The sequence below is a fragment of the Neophocaena asiaeorientalis genome, unplaced genomic scaffold (assembly GCF_003031525.2).
Source record: "Neophocaena asiaeorientalis asiaeorientalis breed wild unplaced genomic scaffold, Neophocaena_asiaeorientalis_V1.1 scaffold16, whole genome shotgun sequence".
NCBI lineage: Eukaryota > Metazoa > Chordata > Mammalia > Artiodactyla > Phocoenidae > Neophocaena > Neophocaena asiaeorientalis.
Window position 1 is genome coordinate 1,810,705 of NW_020175446.1, and position 22,528 is coordinate 1,833,232.

The window sequence follows — 22,528 nt, forward strand, 5'->3', positions numbered from 1 at the left end:
CATTCTTGCATTGATGATCACTGAGGTTTTCCAGGGAGGCAGATATATAACTGTCTGCCCCACTGGTGGTACTTCTTCGAATGTTCTACCATCCATATGTCAATTTAATGTTGGTTAAATTGGGCCACGTGGGCCTTCCCTGTGGAGGCTGGCTCCTGAACAAGCGTGCAAGAGACACAAACGTGCTATGGTGAAGACAGGGGTGCAAGTGAGGGGTGCTTGCCGGGCAGAGGAGAAGGCCATACTAGAGGGCACGGTGGGCCAAGCTCTGAAAAGCCTTGAATGCCATGCTAAGGCCTTCGGGTTTTATTCCGATGACCCATGGCTCAGTCACTGAAGCTTTTTAAGAAACTGATGCATTTAAGTAAGTTTTGGGGCATATTTTAAACACGTTTATTAGCCCTTGTTTTCTTTCCTTCTACCCTATACACACACTCCCTGCCATGAAATGGGATAGATAATTATTCCCAAATATGAGTGCATGTTTTGAAGATAGCAAATGCTCTCTTCCTCGTTTCTCGTCAAGACTCTGTGATGTTCTTAGGAACATCCCTTTAATCATCGTGTCTTAATTTAGAAACCTTAGTAACTTAACTCTGAAATAAAATCAATTTTCTGCCTTCTTGATACTTCCAGAATTAGGAGTTAGATGCTACCCCATCAAATCACTTCAGAAAGTAAGAATGTGTGGCTAGCTTTACTGTTAACCAGGTTTTTAACTGCAGGAAAAAACCGTAATTACTGGACCACGTTGCAAAGACAACTAGGCATGACAGCTCCCTCTTAAAGGAGGGTATTGGTAAGAGGCCAACCTATCTAAAATTAGAACCTGATGAGTTAAAAACAAATTCAGCCTCATCTGATGTACACAGAGTCGATTAGGCTTAAGTGATGACACCCCGGCCACGTTTAATACATGGATAATTTTGGGACTTTACATCATCCACCGCTTTTAGACTGCCTCTGCTGTAGCCATGGCAACCCTTACATAAAACATAGCTGAGTTGGTAATTTTACTCCAAATGAAATGAAAATAAGGCTAATCCTATTATTGTTCTTAACAATTTCCCAAGTAGCTTCTTCTCAGAGTGCCCTTGCTTGTATAGTCTGTCTTTTAAAAATAGATTATTGGAAAATTATACGTGTGTGTGCCCTCTCTCTACTCACACCATTAGCACTGTCCTACTGCCGCTGCCGTGTAACCTTGTGCCTGAAAGGAGGTGCATCCACCTACACGGCCACTTAGTATTTTTCTTGCAATTCGGCGATGGGTAAATCTTTTAAATGTACCAGTTTAGACCATGAAGCATGTCAGAGGCAGTCACTTGAAAGTTACGGTTAAATAATCGTCTTGAAGATAAGCCCTATTACGCATTTGTATAAATCTGAGAAGGTAACTCAAGTGATCCTGTTTTGTGTCGTAAATGTGCCCGTGTGTGTTGCAGTACTGATTTAGGAAAACCATCTTTTCCTTTTCTGCCTCCACTGGAGAGCCTTCTGTTGAATAGGGGTCCTATGCCATGTCAGGATCTTTCTAATTGTGATAAACACTCAGTGTCATCCCTGACCTTGTCCCTGCTGTCCCTGACTCTCCCGATGCAGCGTGTGTGCTAAATGGCTTCTCAAGTGGCCCATCTCCCCTACGGTGGTTGTCTGCCCAAGGCTTCAGGATCCAAAGTGCAGTCCTGAAACAGAGAAGAGGGAACTTCCTGACAGGCCATTAAGCTCAGACCTGGGTTCTTCCATTGGGGGGACGGTCTTACAGTAAAAAGGAAACACAGTTTGGGTTCAGGGGCCTGCAGATCCAGCTGCACCTCTGCCAGCGCTCTCTCAGCTTTGCCATCTCTCACCCTTTGTGCCTCTCAGTCATCAGGAGAATATAATGATCAGTACAACTCTCTGATAATGGCTGTCGAAACAGAGAAATCATGATGAACCAACAGGTAACCCAGTTTATCAGACCAGAAGGCACCCAGGGTCAAAGTCCCACGGACAGCTTTTCCATCAACTACCCAATTCTTCCCAACTGCTGCTGGATCATTGATCTTGGTATCCTGGCAAATACGGGGAGATTTCAGACAGCTGGAAAACGTCTTCCAGTCTGAATCCAAACACCAGGAAGACACAGGGCCATTTCTCTGGCTGCCACGACAATATTCTCTAAGTCACGATTGTGAGTTGTTGCGATCAGGCCCCGCAGGTTGCTGTGGCCTCACCTGGCATTTCCGACAGATGGCAATTTTAGCAGATTCAAGACCCCGTCCGAGCACATTTTTCTGAGTCTGGTATTGAAGTTGAAGGGGACCCGTGTTGGGGGAAAGGACCGATGGAGATAAAACAGAGGGGAGGAGAGGACGCAAAAGAAACCAGCGGGGATGAGAAAAGAAGACACAGGCAAAACCAAGTCAAGTAACATTGCCTCTCTCCTGGGGACCGCTTACTGAAGACACGTGAACTGAAGGAGGTCTCCCTGCTCAAGGCGGTCACGTGGTGTGGGAATGTGCCGTGAGGCCTCCTGCGAGGCTCTGCGCCACCGGGACTGGCATCTGTGTTCAGCATTCCTATTTTTCTTTCAGACTTGGATATGGACATCTGAGTTTCCTTTCCTACATAAACGGCATTTGTTTGGCGAAAGCCAACCTTGACTGTGGAGTCTACAATCATCCTCCGATATGCCTACTTTTTTTTTCTCTCCCCCAGCCCGACACCTCACCATCCAGGTGACGCCCATCATCTCTAGAATCTCTCACAAATAAGGCCTTTACCATGAGTCCCTGAATTTCCGAGAAACCGTCACCATGTAGTTTTGCATGGCAATGATTTTCCGGAAACCCAAACAAGGTGACTTTAGAGCTAGGAGGGTGTTGCATCACTGAATCTCCTACAGTGATACACAGAGAAAGGCACTCAGTAGATGTTGAGTGAATTGATTTAAAAGCTCATTTAGGATAGCCCCTTTTTATACAAGCAGTTCAATGATTTATCCAAGGTCACAAGGAAGGTTTGGGACAGAACTTGGAGCAAAATCCAGGACATTCAGCTTTCAGTTTGGTATCTGTTTCCACTAACTCTGATGTTACAAAAAGGTAGATAGATAATAACATAAACCAATCCTTGAGTCTTTAAATTGTATAACATGAAATAAGCAAAAGGGTAAGCTTGCCTGATCTAAAAGTATTGCTCAGATCAATGAAATGAAAAACAAAGATCACAGAGGCAGTGGTTATTTTTCTTTTAACTGAAGTAGCATTTAACATAAGAACAATAAAACTAACGAAAGGAAATGACTTAAACTATAAATATGAATCCTCTGCTTTGAGTTTTGAGTCTTGGAAAATAAAATTCAATGTTGCTAATTGGTTTAAAACGTAAAACAGTTTATGACATTTGTCAGGTTTGATATTTTTATCCTTTAGTCTTTGTACTGAAATACAGACTTAAACCTATAGAGATATTCAGAATCATTCATTTCATCTCCTCCACCAATGCATAAACAGCCAACATTTCCTCTATCCCAACTTAATTTGAACACACATATTGTCAAGTTTCCTTACTGTTCAAGACCTGAAATAGATAACAGCTGCAGCTTTTAAAATGCTAAGAAATTGAAAAAATAAAACCAAAAAAAATCCAGTTCAACCCATAACAAACGACATAATTTAAAGTATACCTTAAGTCTTTAAACATTTATTCTTCGAATTCTCCCTTTTTAGTTGTACTTATAGACACAGCTAGAGCTGCTCCCACACAAGAAACACCATACACCAGAGACTGTAATGGATCTGATCAGGTTTTTTTCTGTTGCCACTAGCGCACACACCAGAGAACTGATCGTCAGATGACTGGCATTATCTATGTATCAGATTAGTATTTATGGTTTGCCTGTGACCCTCATAGGTGGTTACATGATTTGGTGCAGCATCTCCAGGGAGGAAAAGACATACACAATCACACATCTGCAGCAGAGGCGACAAACGGCTGGTGACGTGACATTTTTAAATCTCCACTGTCTAAAAATATCTGTTTACACTGAATCAGCTCCAGACCAAATCCAAAACTAGCTTAGCTCACTTAGCTGCCATCTTCTGTGTTGCTTTATAAGAATCCAAGATGAGACATGATATGTTCCAGTGCCCAAGGCCAGATAACATCTCCAGCTCCAAATACCAGCACAAAGACATCTTAGAAACTTGGAAATCAGTCACAATATAGATGACATTTTAGCAGCCAACAGCGGAAGGCAAGGAAAGAACACAACTTTGTAAAGTCTGTTGTGGGAAGTGGGAAGGACATTTCTTGTCCAGTACTCACCATATGGAGGGCGCTTCTGTCCCGCTGATCTCTAAGAAGTCATATCCTTCTTCGAGCTGAAAGTCAGTGAAGACTAAGGCAATGGTGTCCCCGGGTTCTGCGAGGATGGTCCACGTACAGTCGGCGTTGTTCTCGTACTCTGAAGGGAAGTAGGGGCTGGAGATGCTGCCGCTCGTCCCCCGTAAGGTCCCTCCACAGGCCCCCTCAGCTGCACAGGACAGAAACAAAGAAAGCGTACTTGAAAATGGCCTCGTACACAAGCACCTCCACAAACTGTCGCGCTCGATCAGTGACACATTTTCTGAACCCCAAATAGCGACACGCAACCTGACAAAGGGTCTCTCCTGGTTTGTTAGTTTAGTTCTACAGAAAGACTTCAAAAGTCTACCCATTACACCGTGTTGTTAACTGAACTGCCACTATAGAAAGAAGTGAAATTGTGTCATTTCTAAAATCTGGAACGTGCAGTTACTATACACCTGACATTCACAGACAGCTGAACCGTATTTTCAAAGGTTTTCTCTGCATCTTGGAAGATGGAAGTAAGTTGGCAACACTGTGAGTCTTAACAGTATGTGGCCATCATTTCTTCCTTTTCTGAGAGCTGGCTTGAAAATACAGTGATCTTAAAAGAAGCAGTTGCCCTAATCTTTATGTCCTGTAGAGTTTGGAATGTGCACTTGGTTTTGAATTTCAGATAAGTTCTTGAATGATATGATAACGGAGACACATCAACTCATAAAAAAGTTCTGAGTAGGAAATAGTTGCATGAAAACTTAAAATGGATTATCTTGGAAAAGTGACAAGGAAAAGGTCAGTAAGATAAAATACATTTAGGATACAAATTAGCATTGGAATAAATATTGTTTTGAAGAGAAATGGATCCTGTAACTTTCTCCACAGAGTAAAAATTAGATGGTATTCAATTTATATAATCATCTATTACAAAATGTTATGTATGTAGTAAACTGTATATATAGGGTAGATAAATATTTGTGAAATAACATGTTTTAAGACAAGTCTGTGAATACCGTCCCTCCCTTCCTTCTTTCCTATCAGACAATCCTAGCAAACAGTATACATTTGGCCCTCAGCATCCACAGATTCTACCAACAGATGAAGAATATACAAAAAAATTCCTAGAAAGTTCCAAAGAGCAAAACTAAGTCTGCTGCATGCCCACAACGCTTTACATAATATTTTCATTGTATTAGATATTATAAGTATTCTAGAAATCATTTAAAGTATACAGGAGGATGTGTGTAGGTTATAGGCAAATACGATGCCATTTTATGTAAGGGACTAGAGCATCCGAAGATACCAAGGGACAATTGTATTTAACAATTAGGGACATCAGCGTTACAATTAGAACAATAGACAAAGTCAGCCTGTTACCAAGATGGGAAACTTGCCTTTGGCAGCTTGTGGGACTAGACGGACGAGATCACTTGGAACAGATATTTACATTGGCTACTGAATAAATAACTGTGTATATAAGCATATCACACTTATATATAAAAAGTTGATACACACACACACACACACATATATATATAAACTTAAAAGTTTTCACATCCAATGCTGTGGTTGGGTGATTACATGAAATGTATTAAATCTGACAGCAAAGACTGCATAAGTGGTTTGTAATTCAGCTGCCTAGCAAACAGCTCTCCTTCCCAAGTGTTAGAGGAGAAACACTCAGATCAAATTATTCTGGATTTTTGAAACTGTAACCTATGCGCTGAAGCATTGTTTATGATTTAAAAGACCTCGAAACAGGTGTATTTGTGTGCATAATACACTATAACCATAAAATAAAAGTGAAGAGGGTAAGAAGCATACTGGGTTCTTTGGGAAAATAGCTTGGTGACCTTGACCGAACAGAGGTGATACTAAACCTATCTGACAAGAGTATGTATGCACAGGTACCAAACATCAACCACGGACCTTGGCTGTAGCTCTAGGGCAGGGCCGTGGAGTTCCTCCCCTGCAGCCTTTCTCCCTCTGGTCACTCAACTGTCGGAAGATCTGAGGACCTGTAGAAGGTGTCTACTGAGCTGGGGTGACATCATGTTTCCAGGTACTCCAGGAAGTGGCTATATATTACCTGGTATAGGAATATTTTATCAGCTGACAGAACTGTGCTGGTATCTGCAAGATGATATCAGCACTGATCTCTCAGCAACACATCTACCTTCTGTTTAAAAGGGTGGTTGAACTGGGTAACCTCCAGTGTCACTTCCTTTGATCCAATGACTCTAAGAGTTTAGACGCTAAGTATCTAGATTTTCCTAGGACTTCAGCTGAGGGCTTAAGCAGGTCATGGAGAACCACGCTTGGATGGCCTAGCGAGTGAGTTCTGTACTCACTAACTCCAGAAGAGCCTGGGGTGCCCAACACAGGCGCAGCCAAGTGGTGTGATTTTATGGCTACTCTGTTGAGACTAGGAGTAGATTGTATGAGGAAGACAAAAAGAATAGAAAATGAAACTAAAGAGAAAGAAAATAAAAAAGTTGGTAGAGAACAAAAACTATAATTCTTCCAAGGCTGCAATCACCATTGTGTTTTCTCTGGTAGATATTTTAATGACCACAGAACATTTTTAAGTGAGTTACAGTTAGAATTATGTCAGGCTAAACAGATGCAGGATGTGTTATAATTCTTAATGCAGCATTTCAAATAAAATATTACAGAACACTATCAGGTAGTCTGATTGATGATATCTTCTTTGATAATTAAGCACATAAAACAAAACAAAAATTATTCATACCACTCACTGGATAACAAACTTAATAAAAAACTGTACAGAGTGAGGTCAGATGTGTATGTGTGTTTGAACATGTCTGTGTGTGTTTGAAAGCAACTGCAATGGTGCTTCACATGTTTTTCCAACAAAACATTTGAACAGTTGTAGCTTCTTCCCCAGTTTTGTAAGATAATTTGTTTTCTAAACTGTAACATTTTACACATCTAAAATGTAATAGCATGTGAGGAAGGGTAACATAAGCCCAGCCTTCTCTCCCCTTGGTGGGGAAATTTTAAACTGTAACTTACATGGAGTATCAGATAAGACCCAGAGAGATTTAGTACCAATTCCCACAAGACTAACCCTATTAAAACACACCTCAATGGCATTCTTCACTTCCCAGCCTTACCTCCTCACTAGTTCACTTTGCTTCCTGAATCACCTCCCAAATACTTTAGCTGCATTAAGTCTGGATCTCAGAGTCTACTCTCGTGGGACTGAGGCTAGGAAAATAGAGGTGTCATGGGTACTTGATAGGACCACAGGGAGCCCAGATAGTTGGTTAAACATTATTCGAGTGTGTCTGTGAGGCTGAAGACCTGAATAGAACAAGAATGTGGATTAAGAGAGAATTCACTCTCTTGGATTGACTGCCTTCAACATGGACTTGGGCTGGAACTTACAGCCCTGTCTCCCCTGGATCCAGCTCGCTGACTGCAAGTGCTAAGACTCAGCCTCCAAATCCAATGAGCCCAGTCCTTTAATAAATCTCTTTATATTTCTCAAAATCTCCAAAAAAAAAAACCCTGAAAATCATGTATGATATTTTACTTACTTTTGTATCTCACCATATATTATTTTTAAAGTGCCCAATAAAAAATACTGACGATAACTGAACTTTACTAGAGCAACTGCTGGTATCTCGATGGACCCGAGGATGAAGCTGACACTTCTATGACCTTAGCCTTGGGCTAAGGCAATGGGTTACGTCAGCTGGTCTTTACAGCACTATGCAATAGACTCTATTGTGGTTCAATATGCGTTTACTGATTTCGCTTTTGTTGTCATTTGTAATAGTAAGACTAGTATAGCAGCAATTGTAGTAGTGACAGTTCAGAGTTCAGAGATGAAAATCTCTCAATCTGAAGGCCCCAAGGAACATAGAGACACAGTATCATATATCCCCGTCCTAATTTTTAACTACATCACCAATTTCCAAGGGAAAATTATGAAAATATGAGATGTCCAGAGTCATAAAATATTCACTCATATCTCTTTTTCAGTTATCTGCTCGGGAAATGTACATGAATGAAGATCCTGCATTTTCTAGGAGGTACCTACACCTCATTATTACAGGTGTCTCCTATAATAAAGAGCAGCAAGGAGAAAGCAAATTCCTTTTTAAAGTTATTATAAAGAGGTAACACTGAGATCATGCTTCTCAACCTCTCCACCACTGACATTTGGGGCCAAATAATTTTTTGTTCTGAGAGGCTGTCCTTTGCATTGTAGAAGGTTTAGCAGCATCCTACCCTGTACCCACTAATTGCCAAGATTATCGCCCCCATTGTGACAGCCAAAAATGTCTCCAGACATTGCCAACTGTTCTCTGGGGACAGAACTGCCCCTCATTAAGAACCAATTATTTAGATGAATTTAATTAGTGCTTTTTCCAGTTCTTTTCACTGGTATTATATAGATCCTTCTAAACAAGAGGAATTAAAACCATATTAAAATGCTGTGTAGTATTCTTTCTTTGAGTCAAGATAAATCATCGATTAGATATTTGACCTATTTAAACTTATTAAAACACAGGAAGACTATAACTATTTCCCCTTAGATAATATGTTTATTTAAAGTAATTTAAAAGAATTCTAGTTAGTGCAATAGTATTTGAAAATACTCTCATTTTGGTACACTTTTACACAGTTTTTTGATAAAGAAATTAATTAGGAAATAGCTATCAAATGTTCCAAACTAAAATATGTTATCTCTTTAGAAAAACCGAAAAATCAGTAGAGATATAATAAATTTATTGTTGTTTTTATTTAACATATCTCTAACACTAGGATTAGTATTTTGATGGAAAATATGTGTGTGACAAATGTAATTTAAATTATTTTATATGACAAATTATATTTTTAAATACATAAGTTTATAATTTCTGAGATATGTTTTCACAAGGCAGGCCTCACTGGTTATAAATCAGTAACATTGCAAAAACATAGTTAAACTAAACAATGTAACACTTTTTCTCTAATTATTCATAATTAAAATACTGAAATCAAATGCTTTACTTGAAAATTAGATAGAGGTTTCAAAACTAGAGATCATTAGCTAGATTTATATATATATATATAAATATAAAACATATACATTATACATAATGGCCACAGACCTTTGGAATCATCTCTTAATGCTGTTTACACACACACACATACACTTACAAGCACACACACAATAGTACTGAAAACTAAATGATCTTACTCTCATCTTTTCTCTGGAATCTGTTTCATTCAAATTAACTAGACTGATCCTTTTAAAATTTAACTTGAATCTTAAAAATTTCCACTCAAAACTGTTAAACTTTCCGTATCCCCACTCGGAATAAAATCAAACCCGACCAGGACCTGAGAAGCCCTAGGTGATATGACCCCATGCCCCCATCTCACGCCCACGTTGCCTGGCCTCTGTCCACCCCAACTCTCCTCATCCCCCTCTAACCATAGCCTGCTGGGACCACAGCCAAGTGTGTCCCTGCCCCAGGGCCTCCGCACTCACCATCCTGCCTTCCAGTCTGCTCATTAGTCCCCTTCCTGGGTCCACCTTCTCTGACCGCTGTGTATGAACTGGCATCTACTTTGGACCATTCCCTGTCTCTTCATCCTGCTCTGTTACTTCTTAGCACTTTGCTAAGGGCAAAGCATTGAACCATAAGCTTTACGAGTTTGCCTTTGCACAGGTCTGCTATTCCTAGTAGGCGGCCTGGAACTCAGTACTCAGTCACCTTCAGTAGGAAAAATGGGACTACAGTAATATATATTTCTGGGCCTAAACATGGCATCAAACTATATCATTTCCAAGAGTAGAAATAGAAAAGTTAATTTATGTATAGAAATAGGAGGTATTTTCAAGCATGAAGTTAAAAAAAATAATACTCTACTAGAAACAACAGCAAGCCTCTAAGCAGCGAGGTATTTCAGACGAAAATTAATTGCCAAGAAGAAGGTTTCATCATGGTAGCAGGTCCAGGAGGGGTTTAGCTGATGGCTTGTTTTGCTTTGTTTGTTCTCATCAAGTAGCTAAGCCACAAGTCCAGAAATATTATTTTTATTCTCAGCAGAGCAGTGGGGAAATTTCTAGAAGAATTAAAGCCAAGGCAGGCAGAGAAAGCAAAATAATCAGAGCAAAACATTAAGAAAGGGAGATTATGAACAATCTTCCCGGAAACTGAAGAATTATTTCAAGCTCTGTAAGCATCTGATGTAAACTTAAAAACCACGTATAAAAAGTAAAATGTATTAAAAAAAGATAAGTAACCATTAAAATAAAATAAATAATTCTGGCCAATATTTAAATAATATAGTTATATGAACATAATGTAAGCTTCTTTTATCCCTGGATGTTCACAGCAGTACAAATGTATCAAAAATTTTACTTGAACATTAATTTTGCTATATCCAGAGCAATGTTTTGTCTGGAAGCTGAAAAACTGGGGGGACTCTAAGTAAATGCTATTTAGAATTCCATCATCTCCCCCCATACACCTTTTTTTTACACATTACGCAGAAAGAAAATGAAGATAGGTTCGAAACTGCCAGGTAAATACTTGACTGTAAAAATCAGCACACAAAATACTTCTTAATAAAATGATGCATACAGGCCTTCCCTGGTGGCGCAGTGGTTGAGAGTCCGCCTGCCGATGCAGGGGACACAGATTCGTGCCCCGGTCCGGGAAGATCCCACATGCCGCGGAGCGGCTGGGCCCGTGAGCCATGGCCTCTGAGCCTGCGCGTCCGGAGCCTGTGCTCCACAGCAGGAGAGGACACAACAGTGAGAGGCCCGCGTACCGCAAAAAAACCAACCAAACAAACAAAAAGATGCATATAATATTGAGTCACTTCACTCTATATTTTAAAAACTGTGCTCCTAGGACATCCACAGGTAGGAGTCACAGGTTACAAGTAGCAAATAAAGTCAACTGGTTGGGCTTTGTTCCCACACCAAATGTCTATTAGAGCAATTATTTCTTTAAATCCGTGTCCTATATTGAATTTTCAAAAAATCTTGTATTTGGGAAAAAAAACATTCTACAGCTTAAAGGAGCCTGAATGCCATCAAGTTAATCCACGAAGCAGATAAGGTTTTTAATAAAAGATGTGTTTGAACCTACTGATTTCTGTAAGTGGGGAAAATAATTCTATCTGTAAGCAGAAATCAGAGTGCACTATTTCCCCTAAGGAATTTCAAAACTTTAAAAAATTTTCATCCTAAACTGTAAAATTATTATAAGCGTTGCCTGGGTATAAATGCTGCTAGGAATGTATCTTAAGGGCATGATTCAAAATACAGAATAAAACATTATTTAGAGACATACTTTGCCATATTTATCATAAAGAAAAATTGAAACCAACTAAATGTTTAACAACAGATAAATCACTAAAGAAAGTATGTTGCACCCAAACCAAACCATGCAGTGTTTACCGAGCATTTGCAACATTGCTTCAACAAATTCCTGACCTAGAATATTGAATTTATAAAATGCAGGGTATACAGTGGGTTGTATAGTTTCTTCTCAATTTTAAAAATTGTATGAAAAGCATCCAGGAAAGAAAAAAGAAATGTACACACATTTATAATGTTCAATGTCTAATACTAGGCAATAGTCTCTAATATACTTTTCCTAGGGCTGTGTAGAATATTGGTACCTACAAGTCAGACTGCCTGGGTTTGAATCCAGGTTTTCCCACTTTTGTGTCACAAGTTCTCTTCTCTGGGCCTCAGTTTGGTTATTTATAAATGAAGATAATACTGGCATCTATTCACAGGGTGGTTGGGAAGGTTAGACAGATCAATAGCTGTGAAGTGCTCAGGACAATACTAAGGACTCAGTAAAAATAGCTATTATTATTTTCTCCCATCTGGCATGCAACGATCACTCAATGATAGTTTATTTAATTATTTTGACCATTGTATCACTGCTTTGAGTAAAACTGCCCTTCCAAGTCTACACACTGTTTTCACCAGGAGTTTAGCAGCTGCTTCAGAAGGAGGGGAGAGTCACACAGAGCCCAGTCACCAGGAGGCAGCCTCCTTCCCCAGGTTTCCACTCCTCCAGGGGCTGGAATGAAAGGGGGCCCAGATCTTTTGCTACTGTTCTTGTAGCCTCACCACCACCTATGTCACACCTGAGACCATCAGGAGATTAACCTCTTAACATCCTTCATCCTTAGGTACTGAAGACACTGGAAGAAACGCTGGTCTCCTAGGTCACCCCTCATCCCCTCAGACCCTCATTCGCTCAAAGTTCTACAAAGCTCACGTGTCTGACCCCTACCTCTCCCAAGCTCTTAAAAACCTTCCGCTAGGTCCTCTGAAACTCAAGGTCATCTATCAGCAAAACTTCCTGTGTCTCAGCCACTTCTGAGGTATCCCCTCACTTCTTTCTCATGGAAGCCGGCTGTCTTCTCAGAACGTTGCATCATGAAATCCTCCCCAAGGTCAATGTTAAGCATCCATAGCCCAAGTACCACTGTCCCTAGAGCTGGACTACATGCCCACCAACACACATCTCATTACGACTTCTGGCCTGCTTTTGTTCTTTCCCCAGCGTGGAGTCTCTCGTCCTCAGAATCCGACACCTTCTTCCCTGGAGTCATCTACAACATCCCCTGGGCAGCCCCACTAGTCCTTGCAGATGTTTACTTCTAGCTCGCTATCAGTTTCTCCAGCTCTACATTTGTCTTGATTCTTGCTGATTTCAGTATCGAGTTAGATCATCTTCTGAATATTGGCCTCTTAGTTCATTCGGCCCCTCTTCCAAAAACCTAACCCCGCACAGTCATTCATTCCCACCATCACCCTTCATCTTCTCAGTACCAATAAATGATCATTTTCCAGAGCTGCAATGTGGGGTGTCCCATTCTCAGACCTCCACTTTCTATATTTCCAGGTCACTGCCTCCAATACCTTAACTTCAATAATTCTTTGACACCGATAGACCTACAGTTCCCTGATCTTGACATTTTTTCACTTCCTTCCCCTCAGGCACCTCATGTCCCCATTTCTCCCCTTGCCATCCTCAGATTTCATGGCCATCATTTCAGTCATTTCAGTCATTTTCAGTCATTTCAGTCATTGCCTGAGGTCTGCCGTAACTCCACTGTCAACACCTTAGACTCAAATCAGGGCAAATCCACACTTTCTCCCATGGTAAACTGGCTGGAGAAAAACCCAAAACAAAAATACACTGATGGGTCTCACTTTAAATTAAGGACCACATCCAAGTTGGCTTTCAATGGTGACATTCCTACTTTGTTCCCTTCATCCATTCAGTCCTCTTTCGGGGGGAATGACCATTTTGTACCCTCTTCCTCATCCACCTGCCAGCATCTCCTACCACATCCTTAATACTACATGGTGATTTTGTCTCCTATTTCCCTAAGAAAACAGAAGCAATCAAAGGAGACATTTTACAATCTTTTGATCACCTATCTGCTTTTCTGCTCATAAAATTTCCTTCCTATATGAATGATAAACGCTCTTAACCTAGGGTTAATGCTGTCTGTGCTCTTGCTTTCATCCCTGAACAAGTTTCTAAGCCAAACCTCCCAACAAATGATCATTTACCCTTTTTATTGGAGAACTGCTCTCAGCATACAAACATGTTATAATTTTCCCCATTCAAAAATGTTTTTTTTAAAAAGCAACTATCTTTTGATTCCACATCTATTTTCCTGTCTCCATATCTACCTTTAACTTTATTTATAAAAATCCCTTTCCCAGCAACACATCTCAAATAATGTATATAATTGCAATCTTTAATTTCTTCCCATCCTCTACTGAACCCACTTGAGTCAGGATTTTGTCCTCAGGGGTCCACAAGAACTGCTCTTCTCACGTCAGCCACACCAACAAATCCAATGGTCAGTTCTCAGTTCTTATCTTATACAAGCACTCAACAACATCCCACAGTTATCCATCTCCACCTCCTTGAAGGACTTTTCTCAATATACTTTTAAAACTTCCTTTTATCTTGAAATAATTGCAAATTCATAAGAAGTTGCAAAAATAGTCCAGGGTGATTCTGTGTACCCGTCCTCCATTTTCCACCAATGATTACGTCATACAAAGGTGTAGTATAGCCTGACACTAGTACAACGTGTACATATGCTTTTATTCACTACTACTTTATATACTACACACGTGGATGCCTCTAATCTTATTGACCATTTCTTCTCAGCCTCCTCATTATTTTGATTCCATCTCCCAATCCTTAGTGCAGTGCCCGGTATTCAGTATTTGGACCTCTTTTCTTCCTAACTGCATTTACTACCTGGGTGATCTCATCTAGTTTCAGTTATGTGGATGTAAATACGGTACATATGTTGACAGTTCTCAAATTTGTAGTTCCATTTCAGATCTCTCTTGAATTTCAGTTTTTTGTATCCACCTGCCAACCTGACATATCCATATGGATGTCTAAATAGCATTCCAGACTTACTAACCCCCAAATCATATTCTTGACTTTTCCTTTTCCAAATCTGAAATTCCCTAGCTTTCTCCCTTTCAGTAAACCGGAACCCCATTCTTCCAGTGGCTTAGATAAAAATAGTGCCATCCATGACTCTCCTGTTTCTCTCATAACTTGTAACCACTGCATCGTAAAATTCTACTGGCTCTTTCTTTTTTGTTTGTTTGTCTGTTTTGTTTTTATAGCAGCTTTATTCATAATTGTTAAAACCTGGAAGAGACCAAGATGTCCTTCAATAGATTAACGGATAAACAAACTCTGTTGCATTTATATAATGGGATATTATTCCGAAAACTAAGGAATTGAACTACCAAACTACAAAAAGACATGGAATAGCCTTAAATGCATATTGCGAAGAGAAAGAAGCCAATCTGAAAAGGCTGCATACTGTATGGCTTCAACTATATGACATTCTGAAAAGGTAAAACTCTAGAGACAGTAAAATGATCAGGGGTTACCAGGGTATCTGGTGGAGGGAGAGGTGAACAGGTGGAACACAGAGGATTTTAAGGGCAGTGAAGCCATTCTACATGATACTGTAATGGTGGATATATGGCATTATGCATTTGTCAGAGTGTATCGATATCATTTCATCAGTTGTAACAAAGGTACCACACTAATGTAAGATATTAAGAATAGGAGAGACTGCGCAGGGGGCAGAGGAATTAGTATATAGGATGCTCTCTAGTTCCTGCTCAAGTTTTCTGTCATCTTAAAACTGCTCAAAAAAATGAAGTCTGTAAGTTTTGTTTTTTTTTAATGCAATGATAAAGAATAAGAATGATAGGATAAAGAGTGCCCTGGGTCAAGGGCGGGAGGGAATCTACTGTCCAGTAGGTCTTCAGAGGAGTCTCTCGGAAAAGTTGACCCTTCTAAGCTGTATTCTTAACCCAAATGCATTGTGCCGCCTTCCCTGCTCCTACTGCCTCTCAACATGACATCACCCCTCACCTTGAAGCCTGCAGTGGCTTCCTCACAGGTTTGCCCACTTTGCTCTTCCCACCATACATTCTTTGCTCAACAGAGCAGCCAGCGTAAGGCTCTTACGTTCAAAATGAGATGATGCCACTTCTCTTGTCAAAACCCACCAAGCAACTGGTCACCACAGCTCAATCAAATGTCACTGTCTTAGTGAGAGCGTCTGTGAACACATACTACGATTGGATATGTGACATATTTATTTGTTTTTACTCATTGTTTTTCGATTGATGTGGTCTACCTCTACCCATTAAGATATTCTCATGGCAGTTGGCATTTTTCTTGTTTTGTTCGCTTTGTAGCCCCAGCGAAGAACTAACGTAAGCAAACTACAGCCTGTGGGCTACATACAGCCCAGTAACTGTTATTGTAAATAGAGTTTTACTGGAAACAGCCATGCCTATTTGTTTAGGTAGCGTCTATGGAGACTTTTGCTCTAAAATGACTGACTACAGTAGCGGAAACAGAGACCATATGGCTTGAAACACATAAAATATTTGCTATCTGGCCCTTGACAGAAAAAGTCTAGTGACCCGACTGTTAAATGTATCTGACATCTTGTCTCTCCTGGATAAACGTTTCTTGAAAGAACAAATGAACAAATACAAATAGACAGCAGATATATTCTACTGGCAATTAAAAAAAAAAAAAAAAAAGCAACTTTGGGGCATCATTTTAATGCTAGTAAATTCTCAGCAACTTAAAAGGAAATACTAACATCAAAACCAAGAGTAATTGTAGTGAAAATACTTGTGGCATGGAAATTTGTTCAGCAAATTTGCAAAGCATAAATAACATTCTGAGAATTCTATCCTTAGGAAATAATCAAACAGAAGAAACAAAAGCAATGTTATATGTACAGAGACACTAATTATAGCATTATGTGTAGAAGCAAACACTGGAAACAATCATTATGTTCAATTATGGGGAGAGAGAGAACTATTCCTTTGGATAATATTGAGGATATTGAGAAGAAAATGCTGTCAGTTAAAACTGAAATGTTTATGATTTAATACCAATCTTAAAAAGAGAAAACAATGCACTATGCTCTATGACTTTAGTCTCTAAGAGTTTTTCAGAGGATGAATTGGCCTCCTCCGGTCTCCATATCTGTTCCATTCTAGCTCTTCAATGATAATGATTTCAATAATAATAGCTATTATTGGTATTAAGTACTTCAAGCATCTCATTTAAACTTTACCAGTCCCATGAAATTAAAAGTAGTTTTAATCCAGCTATATAATATATATATAATCCAAACTGAATCACTTTGCTCTGCACTTGAAAGTAACACAACATTGTCAATCAACTATACTTCAATTATAAAAAAAAAAAAAGTAGCATTAATCCAATTCAACAGATTCAGAACCAGAGGTTTTGCAGACAGCTTGTCCATGATGTTGAGCTAGTAAGTAAGAAATGACCTTGAATGACCAAGACCTTGAATGACCAAGTCCTCGCTATTAAACACTTCCATCACTGCCTTTCACAATGAATGGCATTTAATTGAACGTGTGTTTTTTTGGGCACTAGACAACTTCAGCCCTGCAACCTAATATGGTACTTACATGGAAAAGCAAATCATGGAAAAATACTGTAAGTTGATCCACAAAATGATTTGTATACAAGCACTTATGACTATGCTTTAAACCAGTTCCAAGATTGTATTTAATGAGATAATATATATTTTAAAAAAAGAGTGCTTATCAGAAAGCCTTGTATCATAGTGAAATGCAAACCATGTAGACCAGATTTACTATATAATGTTGACATGTTATTGATATTTTTTTTCAATTTTGGTAAGACTTAGAGTTGGTTATTACACAGCATGCAAGAAAAGTGCTGAAAACTCAATTGTCTAAAGCCATTCAAACTTTATTTAGATCTGAGTTTCTCATATGAAGACTACCTCATTCAATCTTACTTTGCAATGCTTGGTCCTGACAAGAAAGATCATCTAAGATTCATTTTACAATGTTATCTCTGTAACATAACTCATAAAAACCCAGCTGTGTTTTAAATATCACAGAATTGATCGGTACCCACAAAAAGCATGACTTCTCTCCCTTCTCCTCCCCTCCAGCTACAGGTTCTCCCAGTATTTGTCTTCCCCATCATCACTAGTGGCAGAATGTCTGCAATTAAACACCCTGAGTGACATTTCGTAAAGCACTGGCAAGTGCCATACTGTCATTTCCAGTCACCTTATGTAAGGCTTATCAATTAAAGAAACTTGCAGCTTTAGGCACTGACATCCCTTGTTTAGCATGTCTTATTAAAGGTATTGCCGAGACTGCTCCTGGTACTTTACTTGGTGGCATGTTTGCACGCTCTCAGTCATCCTTCCGAGGAAATACAACTGTCCTGAAATGCATGACATCCATCAACTCTTCAAAAAAAGCACAACAGCTGCCGTATCCTACACTCTTTAAAACCCTCAAGTAACAGTGACACTGTGTTTTGACACTTTGAGGTGAATATTTATCTTAAATGCTTTCGTTGAGACAGAGAGAAACAAGGTTAGAGTCTTGGTGAGTAAGCAGTTTTAGTCCCTGATCATAACTCACTTATGGTTATTTTTCAGTGGTTTACAGATCACGCTTCTCAACAGAACAAAAGGAAAAAACAAGAACACCTCTCCTTACCCACGCCAAGCAGAAGACACAAAGTGAGAATGGTCTTTACCACCTACTGTGTCTGCAGCCCTGGACAGGATCCCTCACATCTCAGGGAGTTAGAGCCCTCATCTGCAAACTCTCAGTATCAACATTAACCTTGAACACTTTTGGACAAGAAAACATAAACGAATGCATGCCAAGTTTATAACACAACACTTGCCGCAGAGACCTGGTCTAAATAAAATGCTTAGCCATGCTATTTCTACTTCCCCCTGGCTTTCCTTCTTCAGTAATTCATAGTGGCTGAAAAAGATTCTGTTGGCCAAAAATGGAAAATAGGGAGGGAAGAGTTACTGGCCAATCACGTCTCAGGTAGCTTCTATCTGGTCTCAAGGGCCTCCTAAAACCACTCTGCCTGGAACCAGTACCCTGCAGGCTCACGGAGCCCAGATGCCAGCAGCATCCTTCAGGCCTCAACCTTTCTGCCCCCACATGAGAATCCCCGCGAGGACAAATTGGCGGTAGGGAAGGATTTAGGGTTGCGACAGAGAAAAGAGGAAAGAGGACCAATTTCATGCAAACAGAAGCCTTCCCCAGAGAAGGAAGACCATCTGACTGGGGCAAATGGATCCCTGCTTGCCTCCTGCACTCCAAGATGGACTTACTCTACAAAGAAACGGCTGCAGCCAAGTCATATGTTGGCCTTTAAAATATAATAAGGAAGATCCTACTGCCAAACAGCTCTCTTTGGGCTCAAGGCTCTCTTGAGCTGGGTTTACACATCGTGTTGTTCATCTGAAAGCCCCGAGGCTGTGGCTGGTGGTAGCTCCCATCAAGCCCACAGAAAACAGTTTTAGCTGGTGCTTGCTTTGAACCACAGGCTTCTGAGACTGGCAGTCACTCTTCCCTGCCGGCATCTTACTGCCCTTATATTTCTCTTTTTAGGCTCGTAATCTCTGAAGGGCCTGCAGGTCTGCCAGACACCTTCTCCTGCATTGCCCAAGGAGCAGGTGGAGAAACGGGAGGATGCTAGAGACCACCAACTTCCATCTCCCCCGGAGAAAACCAAGGCACACGCTTCATCCTCAGAAGCAGGACATCCCCAGACAAGCCGTGTTCTCTCCGCCCCTTCCCAGATTCCTCAGGGCTCAAGCACCAATCCCTCGAGAAGAAAATCTTTGTCTGTCTAATCCAACTTCAAATATTTGTTCCCCAATGAAAATGTAAGTTTCTTCTTTAAAGGAACCTATTTTTTTTATTCTCATAAATTAAAAGGCAACGAGCCGGGCATTGCAGTGCCCAATGGCATAAGACACCAGGCCCAGATTCCAACTCTCCCATTCACTACTGTGTGACCTCAGAAAAGTCACCTCACGTCTCTGTGCCCGAGTCTCTCTGACTGAAAAGCAGGATCAATGATAATACAAAACTTGCGGGGTTATTGTGAAAGTTAAACACAAGAATATTTGTAAAGCATGTAAATGATGCCTGACATTCGGTCACTGCTACAGGTTTAATTGTTATTATCACCGCATCTTTTTCTTAAAAATCTACAATTTGAGTGACCAAGCTGAAATGTCTATCATTAGATAACAGATGCTCCTCCATGTGTTCCTTATTAAAAATCCGTTGAGTTTGACTGATTAATCCCTTAAGAAAAAGGTTGATTGATTAGTCCCTTAAGGAAGAGGAATCTAGAAATAATCTCCATCTGACTATTGCCAAATCTACATTTTCGATACTGTCATGCTATTTATATGCATATGTGTATCTACACGCACACTGTATATGTGGTTTTTGTTTCCTTATTGCAGCCCAAGTAGTGACACATAAAACACAATGACCTGTCCTGACACGGACTCACCCTTTAGTAGGCACTTAACTGGCTCTTTGTCTGAGTCTCTATTCATTCAGTTTCTCTTATTAAATCAGCCTGGTAGTTTTCTTTTTTTTTTTTTTTTTCCCCCGAAGAATTTCAGTAATGCAGAAAAGCCATTTGTTTAAGAGCTACTAGCACTGAGATCCTATAATCTATTTGTCTCCAATCACTTAAATCTGAATTTGCTTTCAAAACTGGAGCGGGGAGAAGATAGAAAGAAACAGTAATTATAACAGCTAATACATATAGAACTTCACTGTGTCGAGTTCTCTGTTAAGGATTTTTATCTGGACTATCTCATTTAATCTTTACAACAGACCGTGAAATAGGTACTATTACACAGGTAGGAAAATTGACAACAGAGAGAGAAAATAACACTGCACAGCCCATAAATATCATGCTAGATCACCTGTGCTTTATTCACCTTCTTTATGTGTTAAAGACTTGCAGGATGTTTTGCATATGTCTTTTCACTTAATCCTCATACTAACACTGAGAATATCATCTTTTCAAAATATTTGCTTTTTTATTGACGATACTATGTAGAAATTGGGTGTGTGGTCTCTGTAGCTAGGTTGCTGTACGAACAGCTTACCGTAGTATATGCAGTAGTTTACAGATGGAAAAGAAGTGTGAGAGAGGAATCCAATGTACTTACAGTAGCATAGACCATAACTGCTAGGTCCCAGAATTGAATCTAGTTTATTTTCTCCCTAGAATCACTCTTATTTTTATTCTTTTATACATCTGGAGCCACACATGCACAAAGCTATTTCCAGTTCTTTGCCAACTCCACTATAGCTAATTAGCCTCTTCTTCAAAGTTTCCCATCATCTTCGTTCATTAGATCCCAATATCATTTCTTCCCAAAGTAAGATAGTATCTGAAACGAGATTCCTTTTGAGAAATCTTTTTGGATTACTGGAGAGCTAGGCTCACCGTGATCTTCTGCTTAAAAGTAAAAGTAAAACTAGGCTTCTCCTTTCCGATACTATTCAGCTCAAATCTGTTTCAGCAATTGCCGAGAAGTTAAAGGGGAGAATTCCAATCAGAGAATGGCATACGTGTGTGTATTTCAGACCCATTTTCTTATGAGTCCTTCTCATAAAACTACAATTGTATACTGAACCCTACATCATAAGTGAAAGTGACATGTACTCACAGCACCAGAACGCTGCATACATTAACGATTGTTGCGGATAGAAAAAAAGAAAACTAAAATTCTTCTGCTTGCTAAGTCTGAGCTGTCTGAAACAGCAGATACTAGCATACATAGCTAATGAGAACATGCAGCTAGTTCACCTTGAGAAATGATTTAACTGTGAAATACACGTCAGGTTTTAAAGACTCGGGGAAAAGTGCAAACTACTTCATTAATGTTTTATACTGACTATGTGTAGAAATGGCCATCTTTGGACTATGCTGGGTTAAGAAAATGCATTCTTAAAATTAAATGCACCTGTTTCTTTTTACTTTCTCGATGTAGTTATTAGGAAATTTTAATTACATAATTGGCTCCCACTTGTGGGTTGCATTACATTTCTAGCGAACGGCACTGATCTAAATACTGAGGAACTGGGAGTTTTTCTTGGTTAGGTGTGTGGTAGCTGGACAGCCCCGAGCCCCTGCCTGAATGATGACGGTCACTGCCCCCTACCAGCTCCATCACACAGAAGAAGGATGCTCTGGGCTACAACCTAGCTAATTCCGAACATCTTTGGCTTTTCCCCATGCTGTATGTTATCCTTCTACTCCAAAAGATTATGAATATAGTATCTTCCCTCAAATAATGTTTCACTTGTGGATGCTTTTTTAAAGACCTGTTTTTTTTTTTCTCTCTCTCTCTTTTTTGACATATGCCTGGAAAACTTATTACTTTTCTAGTTTGGAATACTTCTTTTCAAGCAGAAGCCAATAATATGCTTAAAATAATGAAACGATGCTTTAACAATTCTGGGAGGAAATGGTTTCCACGTATAATTTGATACTCAGCTAGACTGTCCAAAATACGATGCAATCTGGTTTACGTTAGAAGAATGTCAGTGACCTTCAGGAAGAAGAACAGAGCTCATTCCCAGCAATAATTCAAATAAGTGTAAAGTAGAAGATGTCTGGATTATTGGGATGAAACATAAGTTTTATAAATCAACAAGGGGAAAAAAAATAATTCAAAAATTTAGTACAAATAGAAGGCAGTCACGGCAACAGGCCAGCCATTTACCAAATCTGCTTTATCTTCTTCC

General features: G+C 39.7%; 1 protein-coding gene across 1 annotated transcript in view; it reads right to left on the minus strand.

The window, feature by feature from the left end:
• CSMD1 (CUB and Sushi multiple domains 1) overlaps positions 1–22,528 on the minus strand; it is a 1,745,896-nt gene that overhangs the window by 855,041 nt on the left and 868,327 nt on the right. Inside the window, exon 6 of the mRNA XM_024768064.1 lies at positions 4,312–4,519. Within this exon, the coding sequence (XP_024623832.1) occupies positions 4,312–4,519 (208 nt within the window). The remainder of the gene's footprint in view (positions 1–4,311; positions 4,520–22,528) is intronic.